This window comes from Sarcophilus harrisii, chromosome 6 (assembly GCF_902635505.1).
Source record: "Sarcophilus harrisii chromosome 6, mSarHar1.11, whole genome shotgun sequence".
NCBI lineage: Eukaryota > Metazoa > Chordata > Mammalia > Dasyuromorphia > Dasyuridae > Sarcophilus > Sarcophilus harrisii.
The window spans coordinates 233,328,081-233,355,262 of NC_045431.1; the positions used below are offsets into that span (position 1 = coordinate 233,328,081).

The 27,182-nt window shown below is 40.3% G+C and overlaps 1 protein-coding gene across 2 annotated transcripts; it reads right to left on the reverse strand.

Moving 5' to 3' along the window:
• Positions 1–25,800, reverse strand: FNBP4 (formin binding protein 4). Of its 2 annotated transcripts, XM_031943514.1 has the most exons (18): positions 25,557–25,800; positions 25,206–25,325; positions 23,427–23,522; positions 19,520–19,656; positions 19,086–19,272; positions 18,369–18,516; positions 18,130–18,250; positions 16,664–17,002; positions 15,010–15,220; positions 13,136–13,260; positions 11,493–11,597; positions 10,190–10,323; positions 9,024–9,211; positions 3,901–4,208; positions 3,642–3,786; positions 2,843–3,138; positions 1,837–1,994; positions 1–1,096 (listed from the first exon to the last, which is right to left on the reverse strand). In XM_031943514.1, exons 1-18 carry the CDS (start codon positions 25,681–25,683, stop codon positions 1,006–1,008), a joined length of 3,036 nt encoding a protein of 1,011 aa, XP_031799374.1. In that variant the 5' UTR covers positions 25,684–25,800; the 3' UTR covers positions 1–1,005. The 2 variants fall into 2 exon arrangements, with proteins under 2 accessions (XP_031799374.1, XP_031799373.1); XM_031943513.1 differs by lacking the exons at positions 25,206–25,325; positions 25,557–25,800 and adding an exon at positions 23,634–24,536.
• Positions 25,801–27,182: the final 1,382 nt, after the last annotated feature.

Below are 27,182 nucleotides of genomic sequence, written 5' to 3' on the forward strand. Positions count from 1 at the left end.
TCAGAAGTATAAAAAGATTTTATTAGTGCATATATACAAATTTACAAAGTCAAAAACTGGAGAAATACAAACAGCTTTAAAACACAATTTGCTTTTCCTTCAGTTTAAAGAAAGTGACTTTTACCTGATTGTGATAAGATACAAAATACAGAAAGAACGGGGAACCGCTGTTTAAATACTGGAATCTTTACAGAGTAAGTACAATGCGGAGACAGAAGGAGGGTGCGCTTGAGCACAGGATAAAATGGAGACAGACAAATTAATCTGGATTCGCCTGCTCCTGATACACTCATTCTGCTAAGAACAAGAGATTAAGAAATCTACTTTTCTTCATCCAAGCTATTAAGTGGTAATTGCTGCTGCTTGGGTGAAGTTCTGAACCCCAACTCCACAAAAGTGAGTGAGATGGGCGCATTCAGCTCTAGAATCTCTATGCACAGTAACATTAACTGCGCACATACTTGTGAGACCACCTTGGTACTGTAGAATCCAGGCAGTGGGCAGCCCGAGGCAAGCAGCACAGGCTGACCTGACCAGGGGAGAAGCAAGTAACTTTGGAGGAAAAACTAATAGAGCTGCTGCCTTCTGTTTAATTGCACTTGCTGGGGACAGATAGTCAAGGGCTCCAAACTACCAAGTCCAGATCCCTCAGCCTCCCCCCCCCCCACCCCCACCCCATCTTCCCCGATTCCTGCACCCCCAGGCCTGAAAGCATCTTCACACATTAAGTGACTGACATCCTGCTTCTCAGCCTCAGCCTCAAACTGATGAAGCTGTTGGCCTATGCAGGAAGCGTTAGAGGAAGTCCGGGGGGCCTGAGCCTTTAACAGTGGCCATTATGATTCCAATCTTCAAAAGGAAGGGAAATCTTGGTTTTGCCTGTGTTCTTTCATCAATCCAGGAAATTCAATGCTCTCCCAAAACATTTACAGTTTATTTGACAACAGTAAAACTGGTAAGACTCTTAACTGTACATGAAAATAAAACACAAATGCCCCAAATGAATTATGTGTTTGAAGCTGTTTTTCTTCTCTTTAGTCGAGCACGCCAATCCTCAGGAAGGGCCTCAAAGTTAGCATTTCTCTCCGCCATGCCACTGAGAAAACAAGGGACAAGGTACTTCAGAACAAATAGAAGCAGAGTTCATGTGTTCCTGGGCCCTGGGAACTCCTCCTGGGCCCAGTGTTTTAGCGTATGGCGTTTGAGAAGGCAGATGTTTTTACGTTTTTATGGGAAGTCCTAAGAAGCTTCTGCACAGATCACATGTCCCAAGATTCCAAGTGGATTCCTGTATTTATTCCCTCCCCCACTTCCAGCAATGCAGAACTATTGGATCAGGTTTCTGAGCCATTACTAGTGTGAAGTGCCAAGGACTTTAAACAAAAACTCCAACTGTCCTCGTGCTTGAGGAACCCAAGGGTCCACTCCTGAGGGTGGGGGTAGTGGGGAGCCATGGGAATGTGGATGTGCAGCATCACTTCTAATTCCTATTAAAGGTTTACATCATGGGTTTACTGGGATTTCACTTGAAGAAGGTTCTTTGCATGCATGTAACAGCCAAGATCACATTTCAAGATGATTAATCTTCATTATTTTGGAACAAGTATTTTGTATTATTTCTCAATCTATCTCTTGAACGTAGGAGTTAATTCCCCTCACAATCAAGTGCCTGACTTCTACAAAAGCCCTTAACAAAATATCTGGATGAGGCCTTGAATCCCACGGAAATATTTTTATACACCGATCTACTTGTCAGGAATTGACAAAATTATGGGAAGGGTTACAGTGTGAAAAATAAAAATTCTCCTTTATAGCTTAAAAATAAATTCTCTTTACCTGACTAATTGCTGTTGTTTCCATTCTTCAATTCGTTTTTGTGATGTCAACTCGCGATCTTCCTCACTGGAGCTAGAATTTTCCTCCTCATCCAGCTCCCGCTGGATACTCTGCCATTTCTTTACCAGAGATGGCATTTTTGTTTTACTCTTCTTCCCCTGAAAGAATTCAATGTAAAATTTGAGAAAAAAAAAAAAAAAACAGGATACATAAGAATGAAAGGAAAAAGGAAAAGCAATAACTTGAAGAATGGGATTTTCTTTCCTACCGACAAAGCCAGAAAGCTAAGATGATAAGAGTTAGATTATCAGAAGATTTGTACAGCTATGATGACCAAAGCATTACAGAACTACGTTAAATGGCTGACTGGGGATGACATTGCCATCTGAATGGACTCGGGACAAATTTTACTGAGAAAGTAACATGTGAACTGAACTCTGCAAGACTTCACTAGGGGTGTGTTACAGGCAGACATTCTGGGAATAGTAAAAAATGAAGTTTGGTGGGTATAGGATATGTTATGTCCCAAAAAGAAATATACAGTTTTGCCTGTATCTTCTTTCTTCAGTAAGAACCCCAGTGGTGCCTACAATTTCCCTTGGGCTCTACTTTAATCTTTGGGGAAAAAAAAAAAAAACCACGATGTTCATGGCAATCAAGTGATATCCATCCACAGTGTATACACACCACATACCCGTATGATTAATTCTACAATTCCCATTAATTCTATACCTTGGGGGTGGGGGAGAAGCTGCAATCCCAAAGAACGTCTGTCTTTTCCATTTTCTTCTCTTTGGTGTTATGTCGATTCTCTCTCTGAATCTGTCCCTTCCCATTCTCATCCATTGCCTCCTAATTCTGCACTAAAACAATCCTGCACCTTTCTACCTATAAAGTCTCCACCTCCTGAATGCCTCAGACACACTTTAAATCTGAATTGTTTTGCATGGTTCTCCAAAGTAGCCGTTTAGCATTTATAAAAGCAAGTAATGAACATATCCTGTACCTTGTCTTTTTTCCCTTTTCTGTTCTTTTCAGGTGGTGGCATCTTGGGAGCAGGGGGAGGCGGAGGCTCTGTAATGCTAGTCGTGCTCAGCATGCTTCGAGATGGGACTGGCTGTAATGTGGGAACAGTCATTCGAACCGGTAAAGGACACTCAGTGTAAGACATGACAGCAGGTGATGCTGCTAGTCCCAGGTAACTTGATTGAAGGCCTAGCCCTGTGGCTTGGTGACTGGTGCCTGTTGTTTGATGAGCGACATCTGAGGCTTGTTGGTGGCCGACATTTACAGTTTGGTGACCTTATGGAGAAATATCATAAAAATCACATAAATGACAAATAACTACACAAGGGGATTTAGTAAAAGATCTGACCTTAAGAGAGATTTCTGGAACAAAACTCTTCCTCGTTTGTACTTTCAACCTATCCCACAGTATACTTAAGAATCAAGTACAAAATGAAAAGAAAAATCTTTTTTCACCTTAATCTTTCCACTGTCTAGTAAAATTTGGAACAGCTAATTGATCCCTCCACTTTAAACTGCAATTAGACAAATCTAATGAGCCAGTTACCAATAGTATCAACTCTACCTAAAGTGTGGGAGAAGTGGGACAGGAGTTTTTAAGTCTTTGCCCCAGCCCACATAGCTGATTAGTGGCAAGGTCAGTCCTAGGTCTCAAAGTCTCCTGACCTCTGTATGCTTTGCCACAGCCACCCATAATGCACCTAAGTGGATTTAAAAGTCTTTTTGGATTTGCAAATTTTAAAGCAGCAGTACTACTACATCCTAAGAATGTTGCTCACCTGTAGTTAGGGCTGGCTGGCTGTAGAGAACTGGAGAACCACCAATGGTGGCTGATCTTTGGGCCACGCTGGGATTTGTTTCTGAGGCTTTCCTCTTTACTGCTTTAGTGGTAGTAGAATTGGAGGTGGTAGAATCAACTGAACTCTAAAAAATAGGGAAAAGATTGAGAAATTTTAGACAGAAGTCAAATAATTTCTTTTAAAAACAAACTCATATTTTTAAAAGCTGCATTTCACTGAACCCCATGGTACCACTCACCTGGCTGCTGACAACTGGTGTGGACACAGTGGGCTTCAATGGGGCATCTTCTTCTGTTCCTGGGGCAGGAGGCTCTTCATTTTCCTCATCCTCCATCTCTACCTCCTGAATCTCACCATCTTCTCCAGGAGGTGGTGGGGGTGGGGGAGGGGGAGATTCTGGGGGAGGCGGAGGCGGGGGCGGCATTTCTAAGGGTAATGGAGGCTGAAGCACAGGAACATTGGATTGAAGGAGGGTCCAAAATGGAGTGAGTGGCACGAGTGATGCAGAAGAAACTTGACCAGAAAAGGGCTCTTTACAAAGAGAACCTAAGATAGACAGATACATGTTAGGAGGGGAAAAATAAAAAAGACCAATCTGGATAGACAACTGACCGCTAGCACCACAAATGGAAAAGTAAGAGTAGAAAGCCAACTTGGTCTGTGATTTTAACAGAGAAACACCGGATTTCTTGTCCTTTTTCCACTAAAGCCATTTCTAGTTGTATATGCTGTACACTTTTATTTTGCATTGCTCAGTTCATTGCACTCAAAAATGTAAAAACAAAAAAGACCGTATTTTTTATCAGCATAGTTAAATGATAGTCATGAAAAGGTAAGACTTAAAAGGGCTCATTTAGAGGTACTCTGGCCAGTTCAATTTCTTACTAGGTCAGAGACCACACAGGAACAGGACAAACTTGCAGAGATGGGAGCAGTCAAAAAGTAATGATGAGCTCTGAGCTAAATTAAAGTCTAGGGGAAAAGTCAAGCATGGGAAGAAAAGAGATGGCCAGGAGTAGCAAGGACAGCTCCCAATCTTTCCCTTTAGCTTTCTCATCAGTTTCATTTAGGTTAATAAGTTACTAGCTCAGGGCCAATTGGCCAGTACAATTCATCAAAGAATATAAGTTTTTGATTAGGTGGACAAATTTTTAGGCTATGGGACATCCCCAAATCTTCAATGGTGCTTTCAGAAGTGATTCTGGAAAGCTAATGGGCCTCATGTCACCAAATCTTCGGGAGGAGTAATCAGCTGAGAACAGGGCTCAGAAAGGAGAGCAGAAAGACAACAAAGGCCAAAGCATTCCTACTTTGGTGCCCTGGCAACGAAAGCATCATTGAAAATGTGTTGCCAGCGCAAAGGATCTCAGATATAGTATGGGACTGTCCAACTCTCTGTAGCTCAGCAAGGTGAGCCCTTTCATTTATTATCCTCTTCTTTTGGGAATGGTATATGGAAGGAGAAAAAGAAATAAACTTATGCTTCTCCACTTTTTTGTCAGTGTAGGATTTTCTCTATTACAAAAGGGAAAGGGAGCTACCATCAAGATATTCTCTTAAATTTATAGAATGGTGAACCTGGAAGAAATCACTCAAATCATTTAAAGTCCAACACTTGTTTGAGAAATGAGGGAAATGAAACAAAGCATAGGTCCAGTATTTTACAACACATTTCCCTAGTTACCAAATGAATCAAGTCCCAGGAACCTAAAAAATCTCACCTCTCAGGGAGTGGGTCCAGCTGCAGCCACCTGTTAACAGTTTCATGGTTAAAAGCAGTGTTTAACATGGACTTAAAAGAAAATTTTAATGTAATTCAATGGAATATATAGGTTGCATAAGTCTATAAAAATAGGAATCCCGTATTTGTAGTTCCATATAACTCAAAGAAAACCATCAGCCAATAGTCATGTAGCTTCTAAAGTATTGCTATATGGAAGACAAAGATTAATGATACTATTTGAGAAGTTCCAAGTTTATAAGATTTGGATTTTCCATAGATCCTAAAACTGCTCTTAGAGCATACAAAGAAAGAATGTAGGTCATCACCAAAACACTAATGTAGTTCAACAAACTTTTGATCTTTTTTTGATACTAAGAAATCTTGTGGGCTAGATAAAAGCATCTGCTATATTCCAGATCAACAGATCCCATTACAGGGCTCTAGCCAATACATCATTATTTTGACTTAATTCACCTACACTATAGACCTTAGAGAGTGTGACTCATCCTGCAATGGACATCTGGGTAGGATTTTTAGCCAGGCATGAAATCTAGAGTGATGCCTTTAGGCTTATCTTAAGGTATCAAAACAGTAGCATTAATACTTCTTCTTAAAGAGTCAGTACCAATGCTATCTCTCCTACCAAAGCAACAACAAACTAGTGAAATAAGTTTGTGAAACAGGTGGCTAAGGTTGATGGCTCGAACAGATGAATTATGAGTAAATCAGATGCTCAAATGGTAAGTTGGACCTGAGTTCATGTACTCAGGATATGAGTATATAGATGAAGTTTTGGTAGCGCAATGTGACATTAACTACTCTACTATTAGCTTGAAACAAAATAAATAACAAGTGACAGCAGAGACCAAGTACATAAAGATCACGATGCACCGATAATTCACACACAAATAACTCAAAAGTCTAAGATTTAAGCTTTAACAATCTTTTTGAGCCTAAGACCTTTAAGGCATATTGTGATGTACTGGCTTGAACTGGGTTTGTGTGTTAAAATTTTAATTCAGCACCCAGAATTCTATAGCATAGATTTGTCTTTGCACTGGTCACTCTGAAAAAACCATGTCCCTTTTAGTATTCAGGAAAGCCTCTGAGATTGAAGAAGTTCATGTTCAGCTGCCATAAAGAATGGCATCTCCATAGCTAATCTTACTTAACTGTACTAGGAAGATCACCTCAAAGTCAGGAACAATGTGAATGAGGAGTTCTGAATCCTACATAATTTTCCTACACATGTTTACCTGTACATGTACTTTTATCCCTCCCACTCCACCCCAGCTATATTCACTAGTATCAACTAATCCCTTGGGATTAGTGGCTAGAGACAAACGGTAGTAAGCAATAGTTAAGTTAGGAATTGTAAATTTAGATCTGAGGGATTAAAAAAAGGTTATTTCCTGATACTAATATTTGACTAAGTGACAAAACTTAAAATCAAGAGTTTCTAGGTATCCTGAAAAACTGTCCACCTTCAGGAATAAAGTAGCTAAACAAGAGAAATTCCCAGCATAATCCGAAATCAGAAACAAGTTCTTTAGGTTGAGAGACCCATCTTTTTTCCATTAAGTGTTTTTAAAAGACACTACTTGAACAATTACATTGATTAAACTTTTCTTCAGCAAGTTTTCAAATATTGTGTGCTGTTTTCCACAGCAGATATCTCAGCTGTGCCAAACCTGAGATCAGTTTGTTTTACCTCCCATTGGGTCTAACTCATTAGGTACTTGGCCTGAAAAGAGGCTTTATGCTTCCCATAGCATGACTTACTTTATCTCTTGGGAAGAGTTAAGGGAGCTACTTTAAAAACAGTTTCAGTGGAAAGAATGAATGCCTTGGATTTTCTTTTTAGCAGAATCAAAAGGGGGACTAGAAAGAGGCAAGGAATAAGTGATTGTGGATATCACTTTTAATGTTCATGGTGCCATTACTAATAAAGATAGTGATTCTAGAATTTCTGTAAGCAAAGATTGCAAGTGTAGAAAAGTGATAATAACTCATACCTCATAGTTAAGGAGGGCTGAGATCTAAAGTTGATTTGATATGCCTGCTGAGAATTGCATCAAGCTTCTTCAATTCATTCACTATGTGCTAAAAATCACTATAATTAATTTGACATTTTCATTTTATTATTATGAATGTATAGTGAGGGGACCAAAATATCTTTTCTTTAAGAACGGTGTGGTGCTTCAGTTCTACAAATCTAGGTCAGTAGATGATTCTAGATTCATGTGGATAGTTAAGATGAAGAGATTTGATTTGGGGCAGAAGTGATGTTAGTTTTCATACAAAGCTCCCTTGGATGTCAAAAGTGTTCACAACTCTCAGATAATCTTAAAAGTCAATTGTGCTCACTTAGAGGAGAGAGTTCTGTCCCATTTAAGAAGCTGCTGGTTGTATCTCCATTTTAGGTTTTCCTCCTCTGGCCTGTGACTGATACAGACCAAACTAATCTTCTTGATTAGCAAGAAGAAATTCTGCACTTCACTTGCAGATATGTGACTAATAGACTTTCAAATAATTACTCTTCTTGGAGGTCTCAAGGAAAGCCAGAACATATATATTCAAAAAAATTTGTCTAGAGCCTATTCATTTAGAGTAAAATCTCTAGCATTTTACTAAGTGCTAGAGATTTAAGAAGACAGAGTTACTGCTTTCTCAAAGACGTTAGTCTCCAAGGTGCTTGGTAGGGAAAAAGATTCCTTGAGACTCAACTGGTGTTTTCAATCCCCAAATTAAAAGTAGTAACTGCTGTCACCCAAAGTTAGCCGAGCACAGCTAACAGCAAATGCCAAGATCTTATCATCAGATCACATTAAGACTCCATTTTTCCTTCCATTATTTAAAAAAAAAAACAGTAGCAGTTAAGAGTGGGAGGGATCTTCCATATACATAACTACTGCATTTAAAAGATAAACAATTCAGTTACTTTTGGTGTGACTTCCCAACCACTCTCTGGCACTATTTATTTATCTCTGCAAGTGAAATGTCATTTTCTCATATGCAGAGAAAACCTGGAACCTCCCAGAAGGCATCACGTCCAGACTTCAAGAACTATACGAGAAGAAACCAATTGGGCAATGCGAGTATCACTGATCATTTTCGGTCATGACTTGCTGTGTCCGTGCCCCTAAACCATTGGCTGTTGTAAGGCAATAGTGCTGTCTATGTGATGTGATTCACAATTTTCTGATTTCAACTTCTAAGAGTGCCAGGGCTTGTTATACTCGGTATCTGTCACCTTTTCATCTGATGACAGCCGGGCATGAAAAAACAGATTACTATCAATACCCGGCATCTCTTTATATTGTAACAGGTCACACTGCCCTATGGCTCATGGAGATTCACAACTTGGTCTGGACCAATTTGAGGTAATTTTCAAAAACAGTTTTAAAGCAGTTGATACTCTGCCAGCACAGTCTAAACCTGCAGGCACAGGACTACTTGATTTTCAGGAGTTAGCAACTGTTTTCCCTCCCCCCTAATGTTTTTTAATTTGGGTTGAATCACTATTTTTTAGTTAGTAGCTAAACCTATATTGTCTTTCCTTTCACAACCAGTCCTTGTGTCTTTGTGAATCACCGAGACCCTAACTAATGACGAGATTACAAACTGCCTTCGTTTACCTGTGGAATTCTCAGTGGATTCCCCAGAGTTTGCATCAGTGCCAGTTTTCTCTTTCAAGATTTGTTTAGGAAGAGTCTCTGTTCTATTTTCTTGGGCTTGCCCTTCTTCTTCTTCTTCTTCACCATCTGGGAACTCCCACTGAGACTCGCCCGAGTGTTCGTTTACATAGAAATAACGTCTATGATCCCTAAATCACAAGAAAGAAAACACACGTTTTAAGACCTAATCTCCTGTAGTGACACTTCCACTTGGTCCTGTCCCAGGACAGCAGTCTGCTCTCACAGGGAAGAACCTCTTCTTAATGAACTGCTATTCACAAAGGCAACAAACAGCTTTGAGAATTGAGGAAGGAGAGCCAAGGATGATTCAAAGCTATTTGCACTGCCAGCAGCTCTGTGAATACAGCCCTGAGCCCTCCAACTCCAACAGATGACGGGCTTGCAAAACATCTCATTTTTTGCCAATGCTTAACAGGGTTTCAAGTTTCATTAATGAAGGGACTCAATCGCCTAGAACCTAATTTCCCTTCCAAAGAAGAGAACAGCGGAGTTTGTGAAAGATGGCTCTTCCCCTCTTGGACCGTGGAATTTCATACTCTTGATATCAAACACAGTGAAAGCTAAAGAGAGGGAGAGGATCTGGGAGCTGAAAAATAAAAGAGCAAAGATTTCAAATAACGAAAAAAAAAAAAAAAAACAAGAAAAGCCAAATATAAAAAGAAATATTTTCGTCTGACCTGCTGGCAGAAGATAGTAATCTTGCTCTTCATTCACATCTTCCGCCACGAAGCTTTCCTTAACTTCACCGAGGTTAATCAGGAGTAGTTGCTTCCAGAGGTCCTGTAAAGCGCACAGAGCTCTCGCATGCGCTTAACCCCCAAGCCCGCCCTACTCCGTGAAATTACACTCTGGAGAGTAAAAACCAGCTTTGTCCAATCTTGGGAAAAAATCCGTTACATGGAACACTTTAAACATTTGCTTTTTGTTTCTCCAATTTGTGGCTGGCCCAGACTCTGTAAGTGCCGGTGGTGCTCTGCCTGCCCAGCACCGCTAAGCGCAGCTGCTCGCAGTCTCCAGGCAGGATGTCACGTCGTCAGGTGGTGATGATCACAAATCATGTCTGAGATGTCAAAGGTGAAAGGTGAAAAGGGGAGAAGAGTGCGTACCTGTCCCAGTGGCAGGACCAGCCTTTAGGAGTGGCGTTTATTTCATACTGTTTTAGTTGCTCTGCTGCGTCCTGTAGCTTTCGTTTGAGGTAGCTGCCGTTGAGAGCTCCTTCTCGCCAGTCTGCAATCCGTGTCTAGTAACAAACACATTCAAGTCACTGTTCTAAGGAGTAACTTGGCTGGCTCTACGGACATGCATTCTGAAAAGTGATGGCCCCTGAAGGCCCCGGGCATGACAGGCCCAAAGCTGGGCTGCTCAAGGAGGGCATGGCGATAAGAACACAGATTGACTGGCGCCTGACAGGTTATGAGTGAGGTCTTGCGGTTCATGGTTGGAAGCTGTTACTGGGAAGTTGTCAGGATGGAGATGCCCTCCGCTAATGAACATCAAGTCACCTTTCACTTACATTAAAAAGGGATTGTTGGGACATGAAAGATTGATTAAGTGACCAGCTCAATAACCCAGTGCTAATGTATGTCAGGAAAGATCTTCCCGACTCCCCAGCCAACGAGCTCCTGGAATGTGTGGCTCAAGTGGACTGTGATACTTTGTACGTCAGCTGTCCATTATTATGTGCGAAAAAGAGGGGATCTGAGTTACTCAGCTTTGATTTTAAAAATGTCATGAAGTAAGATTTCTTTTGCTAAAAATATGCTTGTTGTTGGTTGGCTAAGTCTGCTACAGTATTGGCCAGGATCACAGGTTTCAATCCCTAGTGCAGCACTGGTTTCAGTTGATTGGACAATGAAATGTTTCTGTCCCAAAGGAGGCAGAAGTGGGTGTGGATTACCACTTTTCTGTCCCTGTTACTGGGAACAGCTCCACAAGAACTCCTGTGCAGTCCACCAACCAGAAGGGTTTTCATAGTTACAAAACAATATTATGGATTGAGAAAGTGCTTGATCACATATGGCAACAACAACTAACATTAAGGTCTGGAAGACATGATTCTGACATTTCATTTGTTTCTCAAAATGACTTTTTTTTTTTTAAAACAGATGAGGAAATAGAAGTAGAAAAAGGTAAAGTAACTTGCCCAGGATCACACAGCTACATAATAATTGAGACAGATTTGAACAAGTCTTCCTAAGTCCAGTACTCTATCCACTATGCCACATAACTACTAGCATAATGATGGTTTTGCTTTGGGTAATATTACTTGTATTTCCTGAACTGGGAGTTCAGAAATAGATTGTGAAAAAAACCCAAAACAAAACACTCTTGAATTAAAAATTTAAGACAATCGATTAGATAGTCACACAGGGAATTGATGGAATACATGAAACTAAAAGCTGAACCTACCTCAGTCTGTAAGAGTAGCACGTGAAAATTGGAGATGGATTGTCTGCTAATTCCTAGGAATTCCAGTTTACTGGTCAGGGTATTTGCCAGTTCTCCAATCTGAAACTGTTCCCCAAAGGAGGAAAAAAAAAAGGAAAAAGAGATGCAAAGAGTCAACAGCAGTTCCTATGAAATCTCTCTCCATTTACATATGCATCTGGAAGATTTTCTTCCTTAGGCAATTTGTTTGCCTCAGTTATAAATGCAGAGCTAGGTTTGGAGTTGACACTAAAAAAAATGTCCTTGAGAATGAGGACTTTTTCCTCTGCAGGAAGGATTTTTCATCTGCAGTGAAACATCTCCACATGAACAATGAAATAACCATGTAAAACATGACAAGAGTCCGTCAAACCTTTAATACCAAATATATCATCAGAACCGATTTCAAAATAACTTAAAATAATAACTTATTTGGCCTAAATAAAGACATAGAACTGTTCATTTTAGAGTATTTGTGCCCCAACCACTTGTTTCTAAGTGGCTATAGACGTGGAAGTCTAAAACATGAGCAAGATTCTTTTGTTGTCTAGGTTCTACTTTGTTCCAGTTAATTATAACACTGCTCCAGTTCTTTCAGGTAAAAATAAAACAAGCTCTTGACCAACATATTCTTCTATTGGGAGGGCATCCCACTTGACCAATGAATGATGGTTGTTAGAATGAGGTATTGTTGCCAACTATAGCTACAAAAAGTGTCCAAAACGAGGATGGTATTGTGACTGCTCTTAGAATAATGCTCTAACTAAATTCATTATCATTTAGCCCTTCACTCGAATGGTCTGACATTCGTGCAGTTTCTTTCACTTACAAGAGATTATCAGCTGAAGAGGTCTTCAACAACTTCATTTTATTTGTGAACAAAACGAAACTCAGAGAAGTATGAAGTTACTTACTTGCCTCTAGTCACTTGACAGGGCCCAACATGTGACTCAAGCTCTCATTCTCTCTATATATTTAAAAACAGTTTTTACATAAGTGAAATTTGGGGAAAACTTTTTTAAATGAGAGGAGTCCCATACGTAGCCTAGCCAGATTAAATGTAATGGGGAAAAGTTCAACAAAAAAAGCAAAAATATAATAATGTTTATTTGTGGTTTTTTAAGTCAATAAGCAACTGAATAGGGATGGAGTTTGATACCACTGACATAAATCAAATGATGGTCCCGGTTCTACCAAACTACTCAACACAATGGATGAATAACTTATTCTTTCTACCCAAGGCAAATTCTATTTCAGTTCCCAAACAAGATTTTTGGGAATTAAATTGTAATAGGAAAATAACTAGAAAACATGGCACCAGTCAGTCACTATTGCTTACAATGACTATACATTTTTTGCATAAATCTATTGGAAAGTAACTTTCATACATGTAACATACTAAGCAATTTCTTAACCCTAACCCTCACTGGTGAACATAATCTGCTGTGTGAATTCTGTGTGAATGACACACTATACTTTGCAGAGAGTAAAAATAGTTCATTTTGCTAAATTGCAGTTTTCCTAGTGGTGAAAGGCTGGTTTAAAAAAAAAAAAAACACCAGAAAACAAAACAAGCAAAAACTGTTAATCAAAATTCCAATTAATGCATTAATAAATATACATACTTTCAAGTCCTGTTCTTCATCCAGCTTTGGCACTGTTTGTGATTTTATTTTTTCTGGAGATTCTTCTGCTTCTAGCTCTTTGTCTGAATTCTCATCAATTTTCTCTGAAATCTCAGTGCCCATCACTGGAAAAGAAACACAAATGAACCTTGCTGATCAAAATCCTAGTTCTATGTGGCCCTTTCCTCACTTTTAATGCCCTCTTATGGACAGGAAAGACTGGGGAACTGCCAACCTCTCAATATATCTTTATTCCTGAATAATTTTAAACTTGCAATAAAAGTGAAGGATGATTTTTTTGTTCCTTGTTGCTTTGTTTTTTTTTTTTTTTTTTTTTTTTTTAATAATATATATATAAAATAACAAAGGAAAAAAAGTTTCTTTTTAATTGATGTCAATTGCAGGATTTGTTACTGTAGGTCTTTATTTTCTATGCTGTACTCTCACAGCCAGTAGCACCAGCTTGGTTCATGCACAGGTGTGGAACCACCAAGGAAAAAGTATATTTGTTAACCCATCTGCCTAAATTTCTAAGAGCATAGGTTTATATTTCCAAATCTTTTTTTCCCCTGAAAGTTCACTTTTTATAAAGAGTATTAGGAAACGTTACTAAAGAAATATTGAGCTTTAAAAAGCATTAAATAATATGAAGGAGAACAAGAAACCAGAAATCTCAGAAAGAATATCTTCTGATAGGAAAAAGGATTTTTCTTTGTTGCTAAGGGTATTGTTATGGCCAGCTCTCAAAAGTTTTACATAAAGATAGCATGAATGAATAAATGCAATTCACAGATGATTTCCAAAATTGCATTTTAGTCATTTCTCTTGATGAACATGTTTTCCCTCAACTACTAATAGTCAGGAAAGTAAACTCATCTGAATTTCATTTCCTTTCCACCATTCACCCCAATCCTGCAGGCACCTGGGTCTCAAAATTCAGTTGAATGACTAAAAATTTGTTTTTCTATTTTAATGATAAAACTTCTCAAAAAGAACAAGTCCATTCCCTTGCTGTTTTCACATCCCCTGTTCCTAGCAGTTCTTTGCAAGTTTTCAAGGGCCACCTTGATTTTTGCCGTTATAACTTCAACTGGTGGTTGATCCACCAGGACTTCTTTCCCCAAAATTTCCTTCGTGAATGCCTTTCAAATTGCTGTTGATTCTATCAAACTCAGATGCAAACACCTGAACCATGGCATGGGCAAGTGTGCCCAAGAGATGTGCTCTGGGCAATTTTGGTGAATTCACATTTAGTGAATGCATCTTTCTTATTCTGAAAATCTCCCATGTCTCTGATGTCAGTGTCTACTAGCAGTGGAATTCTCTGGTGGGGAATGGAAAGTGGTGCCAGTTGACTCCAGGTTCATGTCACCTGACATCTTGGTGCCAAACTTCTCTTACTTCCACCTATTAACTTCCACTTTTATTATTATAGCTTCTAGAGCTGACAATACTCAAATATCCTTAAGAACCAATGAAATCCTCCCAGAGGACTTTCATACTTATTTTAAACAAAATACCACCATGAGGACCTGGAAATTTTACTTACTACTTTACTGTAAGATCCAAGTAATGACATTTTTCTTTCAATGCATCTCTGCTTTCAAATATCCTATTTACCACTAGCATAATATTTACTACTAGATCCTTTCTGCTTTTATGTATTCCTCATAAAAGGGATGGATCTTAAATCAAAATGTCCCATTGATTAAGTTATAATTCATGAAGCTATGAATATTAAGGATGAGATAAACAAAAAACTACACTTTATACTATACTATATATAAAAACTACACTTTATACTATAGTATTGCTAGAGGAAAGTAGTAACTTAAAAAGTTCCTTCCAAAATGCTATGAAAATCCTTGAATTACCAATTTCTCCATTTTCTGGGGTTTCACGGCCAGTTTTGCTAGAACTCCGGCTGGTAGATTCTGGACTGGTAGCTCGGATAAACATCTTCCATTTCCCTCTCTTAGACATAAGTCTACGCATTCCATCTTGAGAGGCTGATTGACTGATATCAGAACGTGGACTAGACCCTGACACACTACCATCTCCTTCCTCCAATGCCCGTAGCTCAGCCTAGAAAAAATCCAAGAAATATTTCATTTTAAGAGTTAGAATAATTAATGCCCACAATATACTATGTGCTCTTAAGTTCAGAAGAATGTGTTCTAGCTCTTTGTAGCTCTACACCCTATTATTAATGTCCATGTACAATGGACAATCAAACTACTTGATATGATTTTGCAATTACTATTTGGAAAAATACAGATCATTCTCCCAATATTCAAGAACAGTAGTATCTAAAGATCTCTGCATAGAAAAGCCCTTTAGCATCTGTCCTTAGATAAAATGGTTTTATGCAGCTACCTTTCTTTCTAAATCTCTCTCCCTTTAGAAGAAATTCTCAATTATGTGTCTTCTGATCCTTGCTTCATTCCCTTTCAAGAAGATGGATCTGCCCCTCTCCTAGCATTAGGGAGCTGAAAATTTAAATTAAAAACCTAAATCCCAATAGAACACATAATAAATCTTTACTCTGGCCTTTCTGGGGAATGGAGGTGGGGGCTGGTGGTTTAGGGAGGGAGGAAACTTTTAATCATATGCACAAATTTTAGCTGGGATTTAAAGGAAATCAAGAGGCAGAAATAAGGAAGGAGAGCATTTCCAGACACAGGGGGACAGCTAGTTGAGAAAATGCTTCGAGTAGATACGATGTCTTGTTTGAAAGAGGAATCAAATAAATAGACCAGTATCACCAGATGTAGGATGTGGTGGGTGGGAAGAGAAACTGTTGACTATAAGATAAACAGAAAGGTAAGGCAAGTCATGCAGGGTTCTGAACATCAAAAAGAATTATATAGTTGATCCTGGAGATGAAGTGATGGAAGTCACTGGAGTTGGATAGAGGTATGTGAGGATGAGGGGGAGAGACAGACACACACTGAATGACGTGGTCTGACCTGTGCTTTAAGATCATTGATTGGACAGCTAAGTAGAAGATGGACTTTGGTGGGGAAATCCACCAGCAGGCTACTGGAATAGCCCAGTCACAAGATAGTAGGAAAAGGGCCTGCACCAGACTGGTGGCAGAAAAAGGGGGTTATATGTGAGTGATGTTGTGAAGATAAAACTGACAGGCCTTGGCTACAGACTGGTTATAGAAAATGAGAGAAATGCATATGAAAATTTGATTACGCTTAGAAGCCTGGTAGGATGGTGTTGCCTGTTATAATAGTTTGAGGGGGAGAGGTTTGGGTGGAAGAGATGAGTTCCATTTGGGAGATGTTGAGTTTTTAAGCCTCACTCCAGCAAGAAACAATCCTGAACAGAGTGACAATTTTAAATGTGGTATCAAAATTAAACAAATTCTCCAACAGTTACTATTGTCAGAAACTAAGAGGAGCCTTCTAGGTCCAATCGCTGCTGAGATGTAAACAGTAGCAGGCTAACACACAAACCTCATGAACTGGTTGGTGCCATTCATTTTGGGGCAGAAGGAACCACTCTTCCCATACTTACCTTTTTTCTCTCCAAGACAAGCTCTAACTCAAGGGTGTCTTGTTCTTCTTCCTCCTCACTTTCTCCTGACTGCACAACACTACAAAGATCCTCCTGGGAATTGTCTTCTGGGATTTCTCCTAGGGGTTCTTGTGTTTTCCTTGCCCCTGACAAGTCTTCTGCTGTCACCATCTCCTTTACCTCTGCTAGTGGATCGACTTCTTGACAAATGACTTTTCTCCTCCACCTTTCTTCTTCTTCTTTTACACCGTCAGGCAATAAAGGGGCCAGCAGAGCTGCTGCCACTCCCTTCTTCTCCTCTTCGCTATTTGAAAGAGCTTGGATACCTTCGTTTACTTCCTGTATTGACATAGGAAATATTCTCAGTGACCCATTTTTTCCCTTAAATATACTTTTGCTTTTGTAACCAAGCAGCCCTCAAAATGTGAGGGTAAATGGTGTCAGTCCTCTTTCAGCCACCTTTGTGGTCAGGGTCCCATCCAATGAGGATGTTCAGCCCAAGCATCATTACTGGTAAAGTATTTCAATGGTTTGATTCTCAGAAAGCCAAGATAACTATGACTTGTATACCTTCTCAAAACTATCTTCTCACTTATAACAACAAAAAAAAACCTTGTAGAAAATATTAGTAGTCTGAAAAAAAGATCAGAGCATCTTCTATGTTCTATTAACACAGTGAGTAATCAGACAAGTCTTAAATCCAAATCATTTCTGTAAAATGAGCACCTCCCAAGGATGACGTAAAGGTAATTTAAACTGAAGATTAACTGTCTTAATTGTACTATGGAACTGTTATGAGGCCCAAATACAGTTGCTTTGAAATACACTGTATGCACCACACTGGTCTGTTTTGTAACAAAGCATCATTCTTAAAAGTGGGACCTCGTTTCAATTCCATGAGTGTATAGGTGACCCGATATCCCTCAAAGGTGAGACTAAATCAAATACAAATCTGAACGGGCAAATGCCATCAGCAGATGGTATCTGCTGATTAAAATCATTTTTACTAGATTCAAACTTGTCCACAAAAGGATGGCTAGAACAACTCAAGAACAAAGAAAACTTGAAAAGTATATCTGTTGAAGGTATACTAATAAGACAATGGGTGTTTAAAAAATTAAATCAATTCACAATATAATGTCTCCAAAAGACATACAAATGGTAGTAATATAAGAATTCAAGTTCTATTGTGTGACAAGAGACTATAAACCTAATTTCATAAAACTGATTGAACAATAAAAAAATCTGAATAGAAAACATTTATGTGAGTATTAGCTTTTAGTGTCCAGAGTAAGACAAAAATGTTTTTAAGGATTTCAAGAGAAACATGAGAGAAAAAATTGATCACAGAGGAACAAAAGATTTAAAAATAACGTCATATTAAACAGCCCCCCCCCCCCCCCCCCAATTCACATTTCAACTGCCTGGTTAATGTAAATAAATTACCTAAATTGCTGGGCACTGACCTTTTTAACTTCTCGTTTAATCAATAGTGGCCCACTCTTACTACTGGTAACAGACAGAGTCTTTTCTTTGGAATACATATCTGCTGGCACCAGGAAACTCGTCTCAGTACCTGTTACAGAACTAAAAAGGAATATTTTTAGCAGGAAGCATAGAGAAGAAGCCATTCAGGGGCAGAGAGTCTTATGACTTTATGATCAATTTCCAATTCGGGGGAAAATGTTACAAAGTTAATTCTCACCTTTGCTGATAATGCTGCATTCCCTGTACTTGGGTAGCCAGGTACTGTGGTAACTCCCAAGTCACTTCGTTTGTCTGTGTGTTCCAATAGTAATAGCATCCTGTGTTTTCATCCCAAACTTCCTGCCAGTCTCCCATCTCAATTCCCACTAAAGGAAAACAAGCAAATTTTAGTAAAGAGGGAATGCTTTTCACAACTTTGTTATTAACACAATAGCTCCCAGACCAGACTTCAAACAATCAATTGCCCTCCTCATTAGTATTTCCTGAAGAACCAGCCCTACAACTGCAAGTATGGTTTAAATAAAAGAAAAAACTCCACTAATTCAACCATGTATATATTTGACCTCCAAAATAGTTAAAAGTAATGCCTTATTACTCACCTAGCAGAGATATTTACTGGTCCTAATGAGACAGCACAAAGGCATCTATTAGGGTAGATCTCAATGGTAAATAGCCATCTTTACAAAACAGACATCCCAAGCACCTACCTTCCAAAAATACTTCAAAGCCCACAATCTTAAGGGTTGATAGCAAAAAAAAAAAATAAAATAAATCACATCTTTTATCTCCGATACTACTGACTAGCAGAATGTAAATTCATTTATAATTAACATGATAATGAAAATAATGAAAAGTCTACTATAATTTCTCTTTTTCCTATGCTGCCTTTGTAGGATACAGGATGGCTTCAAAGACATTATAGAACCCAACTCACCTCCTGCCAAAGAACACTGTGTATCATACTGCCATCCTGATGGATGGATTGAGTCTGCTCCATTTGTAGATGAAGAAGAAAGGGGGGTTGTTCCAGACTCCTTGGGCTCTGGTCGTGGTGGAGTTGGAGGCGGGGCAGAAGTGCTAGCAGCTGATGCAGGCTGGGGGGCTGTTATGGCATCAATTTCCTTTGAAAGCAAGTAATGACAAATACTACATTTAAAATCAAAGTTGGTTTAAATGCCGTTACTATTTTTAAAAATTCAACAGTATTCAGTCAGTTCCCTAACTACTTTCCCAAGAAATTCAATGATCAAATCTTAGGAAAATTTTTATAGACTAAGGTACTTAATAATAAAGATATAATAAATACTTGATATATATATATATTTTTTAATTTGAGAATACTGCCACTAATACTGAAAAATTACTAACCGCTAAGAAGTTGGCCAATGTGCTGTCAATGTCGGTGGATTGGTTTCCATTTGCCTCCTTAGGCAAGGCTGGTTTCTCAGATACATCACCCTCATCATCATCACTATCTTCATAAGCACCAAGCAAGCATAAGCCTCCTAGCAATCAAACAAGAAGAAATCAAATTGGTAAGAATAAATGTTTTAGGACAGATGTTTCAAGTAAGATTATTTGATAATTGTCATGATCTATTTTGTAAATGTTTAGTTCAAAAGCTGAACTTCACTTTACGCTTTAGCAGATGACAAATGACTATTTTCTTGAAAACAAATTTTCTCTAGTTATCGAATCAAAGCAACAAAGCAATAAACATTCTCTTGAAAATATACAGATACAAAAAAACAAACAAACATCCTAAAAGTAACCTGCTGTGCTACAGTTTCTGTAGTTTGGGCACTGTCTGGAACATGTTGATGTTGTTAGAAGTAACAGTTTATAAGTGATCACTAGTTACAATGTGCCAACCAGGAAAAAAACTTTTATGCTAGACTTTCAAGCACAATAAATATAAAAGCAAACTAGACTTTTTCAGAGTTATACTTTCCCAATAATTACTACAATTTGCAATAAGACCTGGATTTGGCTAATGGTGATAATCATTAATATTTCCTCAATTCCAGGTAATGAGGTTCTGCTGTGCTATTCATGTCGGTCACAATTAAAATACTGAAAAAGCATTTTTTATCTGTCAAGTCAGTTTGAATTTTCTGACATGTCTGAATAGCACATCTGAAGCCACCTTGTTCCCTGATCCCATCTTCCCATCATTCAGATTCAAGGTTGCAAATGCCTTTGCAAACTAATGCCAACAGTTTGAGACACCGTTGGAAATGTAACCCTCCTTAATTTTCATATGAATTCTTCCAAAGAGCTGTATATCACTGTTTGTGCTTTTGTTACACATGCTGAAAATGCAGTTGTTCCTCACAGCCCACCTTCCCTAGTGACAGGCACAGAGCTTTCTTTGTTCCATTTCTGACATGGGCTAGGTCATCTTACTCTGGCAGCCTTGGGGGAAGGGGGTGTTCCCCCAGATTGGTGCTAGACTCAAGTTATTTACCAGTGGCATAATTTTTTTAAAAATCTTACTTTTTTCTTAGATTGCTTTTTACGGTTTTAAGTTAAGCATTCATTTTAATAACAAGAACAGTTGATATCTCCAAATTTGTTTTAAAGTTTATGAAGTTTCCTTCCTCAGAAAAGCCCTGCAAGTCTGAGGTTTTAAACGGAGGATTGCAATTTCTGTTGGTTTTCATTTCTTATCCACTAACTTTTTTTCACCGCTGCTTACTATTCCTAAGAATTTTGGTGAACTGTAATTTAAAAATCTTACTCCTTTGAATTTTTTGGCTCTCAAGAGATAAAATTCTCCTATATAACTAAAGCTAAAAAACAAAAAACAAAACAAAACCCAAACCACACTTCACTAAGGATACTGGCTTAGGAAATGTCTTTAGCACAGAATTCCAACTTTCTCTGAATACTATATCCACAAATACTAAAAAGCTTCCCCCTCCTCCAAGAAATGGAAACAATTGTACACATATAATATTCAAGCTACTTAACATTATTTTTTTTATTAGAAAATGCTTGTCTTTTTATTCCTGAATTTCACAAAAACATTAATTGGATACGATTTTTGAAAAGTATTAATGACTAAGTAATTAAAGAGTATAAATCACATTAAAAATTCTATACTAGAAAATGATAGTGGACCTAGATCCTAAATAGCTTTATGTGCTATAATTCTTAGAAAGAGAAAGAGAGGAAGAAAGGATAGAACAGGAAATTAAAATTAATTGGATAGCTTAATCTAAGTCATTAAATAGACATGGAGTTAATGCAAAAAAAAATTTACTTTTGGATCAGTGAGAAAAAATTTTTTCAAGACAATGGCAGGATCACCTAAAAAAAGATGAGTAAGCATCTTTCCTTAGAGAAATCACTTTTTGAAATGTTTCTCTGTCCCTTCAAAATTAAGTGTTAATGCTTTACTTTGGGAGGTCCAGACTTAAAGTTCATTAGTGTAAGAACCTACCCCCTCTCTCCCCAGTGCAATCTGAAAGTTGCTGGTACCAATTGGGAAACTGCTGAGCCCACTGTCACACAAGCTAGTAAGAAGTAAAGATCTAATGTAAAACTTGCCTTCCAGGTCTGCCTCTACCATGATCCCCACTGCCTCATCTTAATTGTTCAGGAGTCATGAAGTTGATTTCAAGTGCCAAAATTATGGCCTTGGCCTGTGCATACCACCTTTCCCTCACAGATCTGCACTAGTCTATCATTCCATGTCAAACTGTCCTAATCAAACATTTGTCCACTATGCAATCTTTGAAGGTATATACAAAAAGGTAGGACAGAACACATGATGAGCTCATTCAGGACAAAGCAAATATAGAAAAGTCATGATATGAACAGCAGTCTCAAACTTGGTTACGACAAAATATGTGTTAAGTTATTAAAGGATAGGACTTGTGATTGGAAGCGTAAGTTACAGACTGAGGAACCTAAATGCTAGCCTAAGGAATGAGGATGTTGTTTTAGACACCTGGGAACACTATCTGCAAACAAAAATTCAATTGTGGTACAGTCAATGGAACGGAGTGGGGAGAAGCTGGAAGGAATGAGATTACTTAAGAGACAACTGCTATAGGTGAGGTAAGAAATGACAAAGAACTGCAGCTACAGTCTAGTCTAGTCACTGCACTAGGCTAGAATAAATTACGGGCGTGTAATCCTAAGAGCCCTCGGAACAAAATCTACTTGATACTTAGCAAATAAGTCATTTGGTTTTCTGATCCTGTTTTTTCAAAATATTATCCATATCTATACTATCGGTCCTAGGGTAAGTCATGAGGATTAAATGAATTAATATATGTAAAGTCACTTATGAATGTGAGCAATTATGAGGGTAGGAACAATTCTCCTTTTCAGGAACAGGTTAGACCATTTTCTGTAGAAAGCCTGAGCCAGTAATTCTTATTTTTTTAATTTCAGTTTAATGACCAATAATATTTAAGCCTATCTGGCAAATACCTTGCCTCACACAGCTAGTTACTTTTTAATACACATTATCAATCTTTTCAAGAAAGAGCTCAGGTCAATCACCTAATGGATTTCCCCCCACATCATTTAACATCAAATAGACTCTGTGCTCAGAGTGCCTGCTGAACAAACTGATCTTCACGATACAGGATATTGCTATGAACTTATTCCAATGATCATTCTATTGAGTTTTCCTGACTGATGGGTTAGTTGTGAAATTATTTTGAGTTCATTTTCTTCTAGTTAGCTTTAAGAAAAAAATATAGCCCCTCTAAAAGTCTTTTTTTTAAAAGCACTAGATAAAGTTTAGTAAATAAATAAAACATCAGATCTGAACATACCATTATATTTCAATACTATACTTTTGCTTACTGACTTATCCCCAAACTAATTACAAGCTGTGCTTGAATTTTATGGAATGGAATTAAAATTTTCCAGCTCATTAAAAGTATAAGAAAAATTGAGATTTGTGAGCATAATTTCCCAAGGTATATTTAGATAGTACTACCATGTTTTCTGGCAACTGAATTATAGTTTTCTCTAATTATTTGAATTTTAAATAAGTATCAAATGGAAAAAAATGTATTCAATTATTTGGGGAGTTCTCTCAACATTAAAAATGCCTCAAACTTGTTGGGCTGCAACAAGCCAGATAAATCAGAAAGCAAAGATTTCTGAACTTTTATTTTAAAGGTAGTATTAAAATCAATGAGATAACTACAATCATCCAAAACTCACTAGTAGTTAATTCCAATGGAGGATTATTCTACAAAGATGGAAAAAAAAAAAACCCAAAACAAAAATAAATAAATCAAATCTGTACCTGTTGCTTTGACAGTGGTAGGTCTGGTTGGCATGACTGGTTTGGGGGGATTCTGAACAATAACTTTCGGAACCTCTGGAACAACTTCCTGTTCATCTGAAAGGAACAGTAAAAAAAATTCAGACTACAAGTATTAACATCTAAAAATTTTGTCCCAAAGAAACCACTCAAATAACATGACTTAGGGCATAAAAATTATTTCCTTACTTTTAAAAACTGTTTTAAATTTTGATCGTTATTGTTTTGACATCACCTTCATTTCTGAAGGTATCCCTCTTCTCTCTCCTACCCAGCAAGCCATCCCTTGCTAAAACTAAAAGAGGAAAATAAAGGAGTTATCAACAAAGTCTGACAGTATATGGCATGTTCCACACCCACAGTCCCAGCACAGCTTCCAGGAAAGAATGGACTTCCTTATACGCATATAACTTAGGAATTTCCAAAGAAAAATAAAAAATTATTGCAAATTTTTTATCCAAACCTGTTATCTCATCATTGTCTGGAAGCCCTAGAATGCAATGCACAACTCTTCCCCAGATGCAGATCTCAGGTTGGCTGTAATTTAGTTTTAGAGAGCTGCCTGGAGCAGTAACAGATTAAGGGATCATCTGTAGTCACACAACTAGCATACATCAAAAAGCAAGAATTTTCTGACTGCCCCTTTACCCGTTTTTCTTTCTTCTCCCACAGGCCAACCTGCTTTTCGTCTAAAAAACACTATGTTTAAAAACCTAAAAATGTAACTCATTCTTTAAAAACCATTCTCAATCACAAGGGCTATTTCATCTGAAACAACGTGAAGTGAAAATGAAAACTGATGGGGTTTTAGTTTCCTTATGTATAAAACCAGTGGGTTAGACTAAAGAACTCCCGAAGCCTCTTCCAGCCTGAAATCTACATTTTTTCACAATGTTTACTAAGTAGCATGAGAGTATTTCCCAGTAACAAAGTTCATGAGTCATCTAATTACTTAGAAGAGGATGGGAAACTGATATTGATGAACACCACGTCTGGAAATGAATTCCACTTCTCTAGCAACATTTATTTACACATATATACACAAACACATATATGCATTATACAAAATATCACTTAATAGTTTACTTTTTTCCCCCACTGCACCCCCAGATTCACTTTTTCTTCCCCCTCCCCTCTGGAGAGCAAGCCACCCGCGCGGTTATCCGAGCACCACCGTGTTAAACGGTTTGGAAATGTTCTCTTTCAGACCCTGTCCGGGCGCCCTCGGCTGGCTTCGCTTCAGCAAGCATTTACTAAGGCTTCTCCAAGGCCAAACAAAGCCTCCCAGACCACGCCGCGCTCTCCGTCCTCGGCCACCCCACATCGGGCACACGCCCTGGCCTGGAACCCCGCGGGGTGACCTTGGCCCAGTCACTTCCCCCGGTCACACGCGGCTCGGCCCAGCTCGGGCTCCCAGCTCCGAGCAGGGGCCACCGGCTGTTGGTCCGGTCCTCGCGCCCCCCGCGAGGCTCCGGGCCGTGATGGCGTCCCTGGGGCTCGGCGTCATCTGGCGAGTCCTTCGGGAGAGGTTCCTTCCTGGCCCGAGGCCTGCTGCGGCGGCTTCTCCTGCCCGCTCGGGCCTCGGACGCTTTTCTCTCCCTCTCTTTCTCACCCTCCACCCCTCCAGATCCATCTCTGGAGCTCCGGGCCGGACTAGGCCCCAAGCCCCGGACTCGAGTTTGGGGTGTCCCCGGTGGCGGCGCGCTCAAAGCGGGCCGTGACTCCTACTCGGGGCCGAGGCTCCGCGCGGCCTTTCCTTACCTTCCGAGGGCAAGTCCTCCAGGGAGGTCGCCACGGTGGCCGCCGTCGCCGCCGCCGCCGGGGCAGGGGTCGGGGCCGGAACAGTCGCTGGGGCCGGGGCCGGGGCCGGAACCGAAGCCGAAGCCGGGGCCGGGGCCGGGGTCGGGGTCAGGGTCGGGGTGGGGATCGGGACCGGAGCCGGAGCCGGGGCCGGGACCGGGGCCGGAGCCGGAGCCGGAGCCGGAGCCGGGGCCGGGGCCGGGGCCGGGGCCGGGGCCGGGACCGGAGTCGGAACAGGGGCCAGGGCCGGAGCCGGAACCGGAGCCGGAGTCGGAGCCGGAGTCGGGGTCGGGGTCAGAGTCGGGGCGGAAACCGCCGCGTCAGCCTCCACTTCGGCTTCGGGTTCTGCGTCGCGCCCAGAGGCGCCGCTCCGAGGTCCCGGCGGGGAGAGCTGCAGGATGGGCCTCCGGCCGGGGACCGCCCGCGACTTCTTCCCCATCGCGAGCCTCAGCGCGAGCCGCCACTCGCGTCAAAGCAGCCGGCAGGGGGAGGGCAGGCGGCGTTGGCACGTCCGCACGCGATCAATATTCATGACCCTCTCCCCGCCCCCGAGGCCCACGGCGCCTAACCGGTGCCTCAGCGCGCACGCGCCAGCGCCAGGGGGGCGGGGCAGACGTTAGCCGAGCGAGCCATTGGCTGATGGAAAAGACCAATGGAGTCCAGGAATCTCTGTTGCGTAACAGTCTCTCCTTGTGTGGGAGAGGGTCGGGGGACAAGTCCTAGTCCGTCCTTACATTTGCTTTTGGACGTCTTTCGGGCTTGGGTCTCCTTGGGTGCCTGCCTGGTGTAAGCTGCCAGAGCGGGAGGCGATTTCACTTCTCTCAGCATCTCGCTCCAGGCCCGACCCAACGTAGGGGCCAATAATAAAAACGGTCAATAAAGTGACTGAGACCCTACTGTATGCCGGGCAGCGGCTTGGGCCAGGTCAGCCGAGGAAGGCCGAGGGCTTCTGCCCCGGCACTCCTCCTGCAGGCGCTGGCAGCCAGCAGCACGTAGAGCTTTCCTTGGCCCTTTTAGAACCCACCCGCCAATGGACCCCCGTGGGGGAAGGGCTCTGGACAGACCCGGTGAGGTCCCAGGACAGTTTCTTTGCCCTTTATGGAGATGGGCAGTGTGGGCTCCTCCGGCGCCTGGGGGATAGGCTCCTCTGGCTACATGATCGGAAGGCTCCTGTCAGCTTTTTCAGGAGCAAGAATAGAATCAGCACCAGGGCTTGGGCCCAGGAGAGGAGCCTGACGCCTCCAAGACTCCTCTTCGGTTGGAAGTTCAGCTTCAAGCCGAGGCCTATAAATATATATATAAAACCTATAGCCTAAGCCTATAATGTTGGTTGGTGGCGGTCTTTTGAGAACATGGTCTCTCCAGAATCGAGTCTTTATCACTAATAAATGTGGCTCCATCAGCAATGAGTAGTTGAGATGCACCAAAGGTCTTTGGCCCTGACTTCTGGCTTCTCCCGCTTCCTAGCTGTGTAACCCCGTCTGCCTCAGTTTCCTCATCTGTAAAATGATCTGGAGAAAGTAATGGTAAACCACTCCAGTATCTATGCCAAGAAACCCCCAAATGGGATCAAAGAGTGTCAGACACGGCTGAACTTGAGAAGTAATATAAAGAAGTAAATGTTCAGTCCGCCTCAGAATCAGGAAAGTCCAAGTTCAAATCCTGCCTGGGACTCATAGCTACAGCTTTCAGCATCATAGGCAACTCTTCAAGATTATAGATTTTAGATTCATAATTGATCTCCAAGTGGTAGAGGAAGTGCCTGCCCTAAACCATTGAAATGGCTGTTCTGATAACTACCAAAAAAATTATACATGAGAAACTGAAAGATTAAGAGAATTACCTCTGATCATAGAGCATCCACGGCAATAGATAACATTAGACAATAGATAATAGACATGTCATCAGAGACAAAATGTGAACAAAAGTAATAGCAAA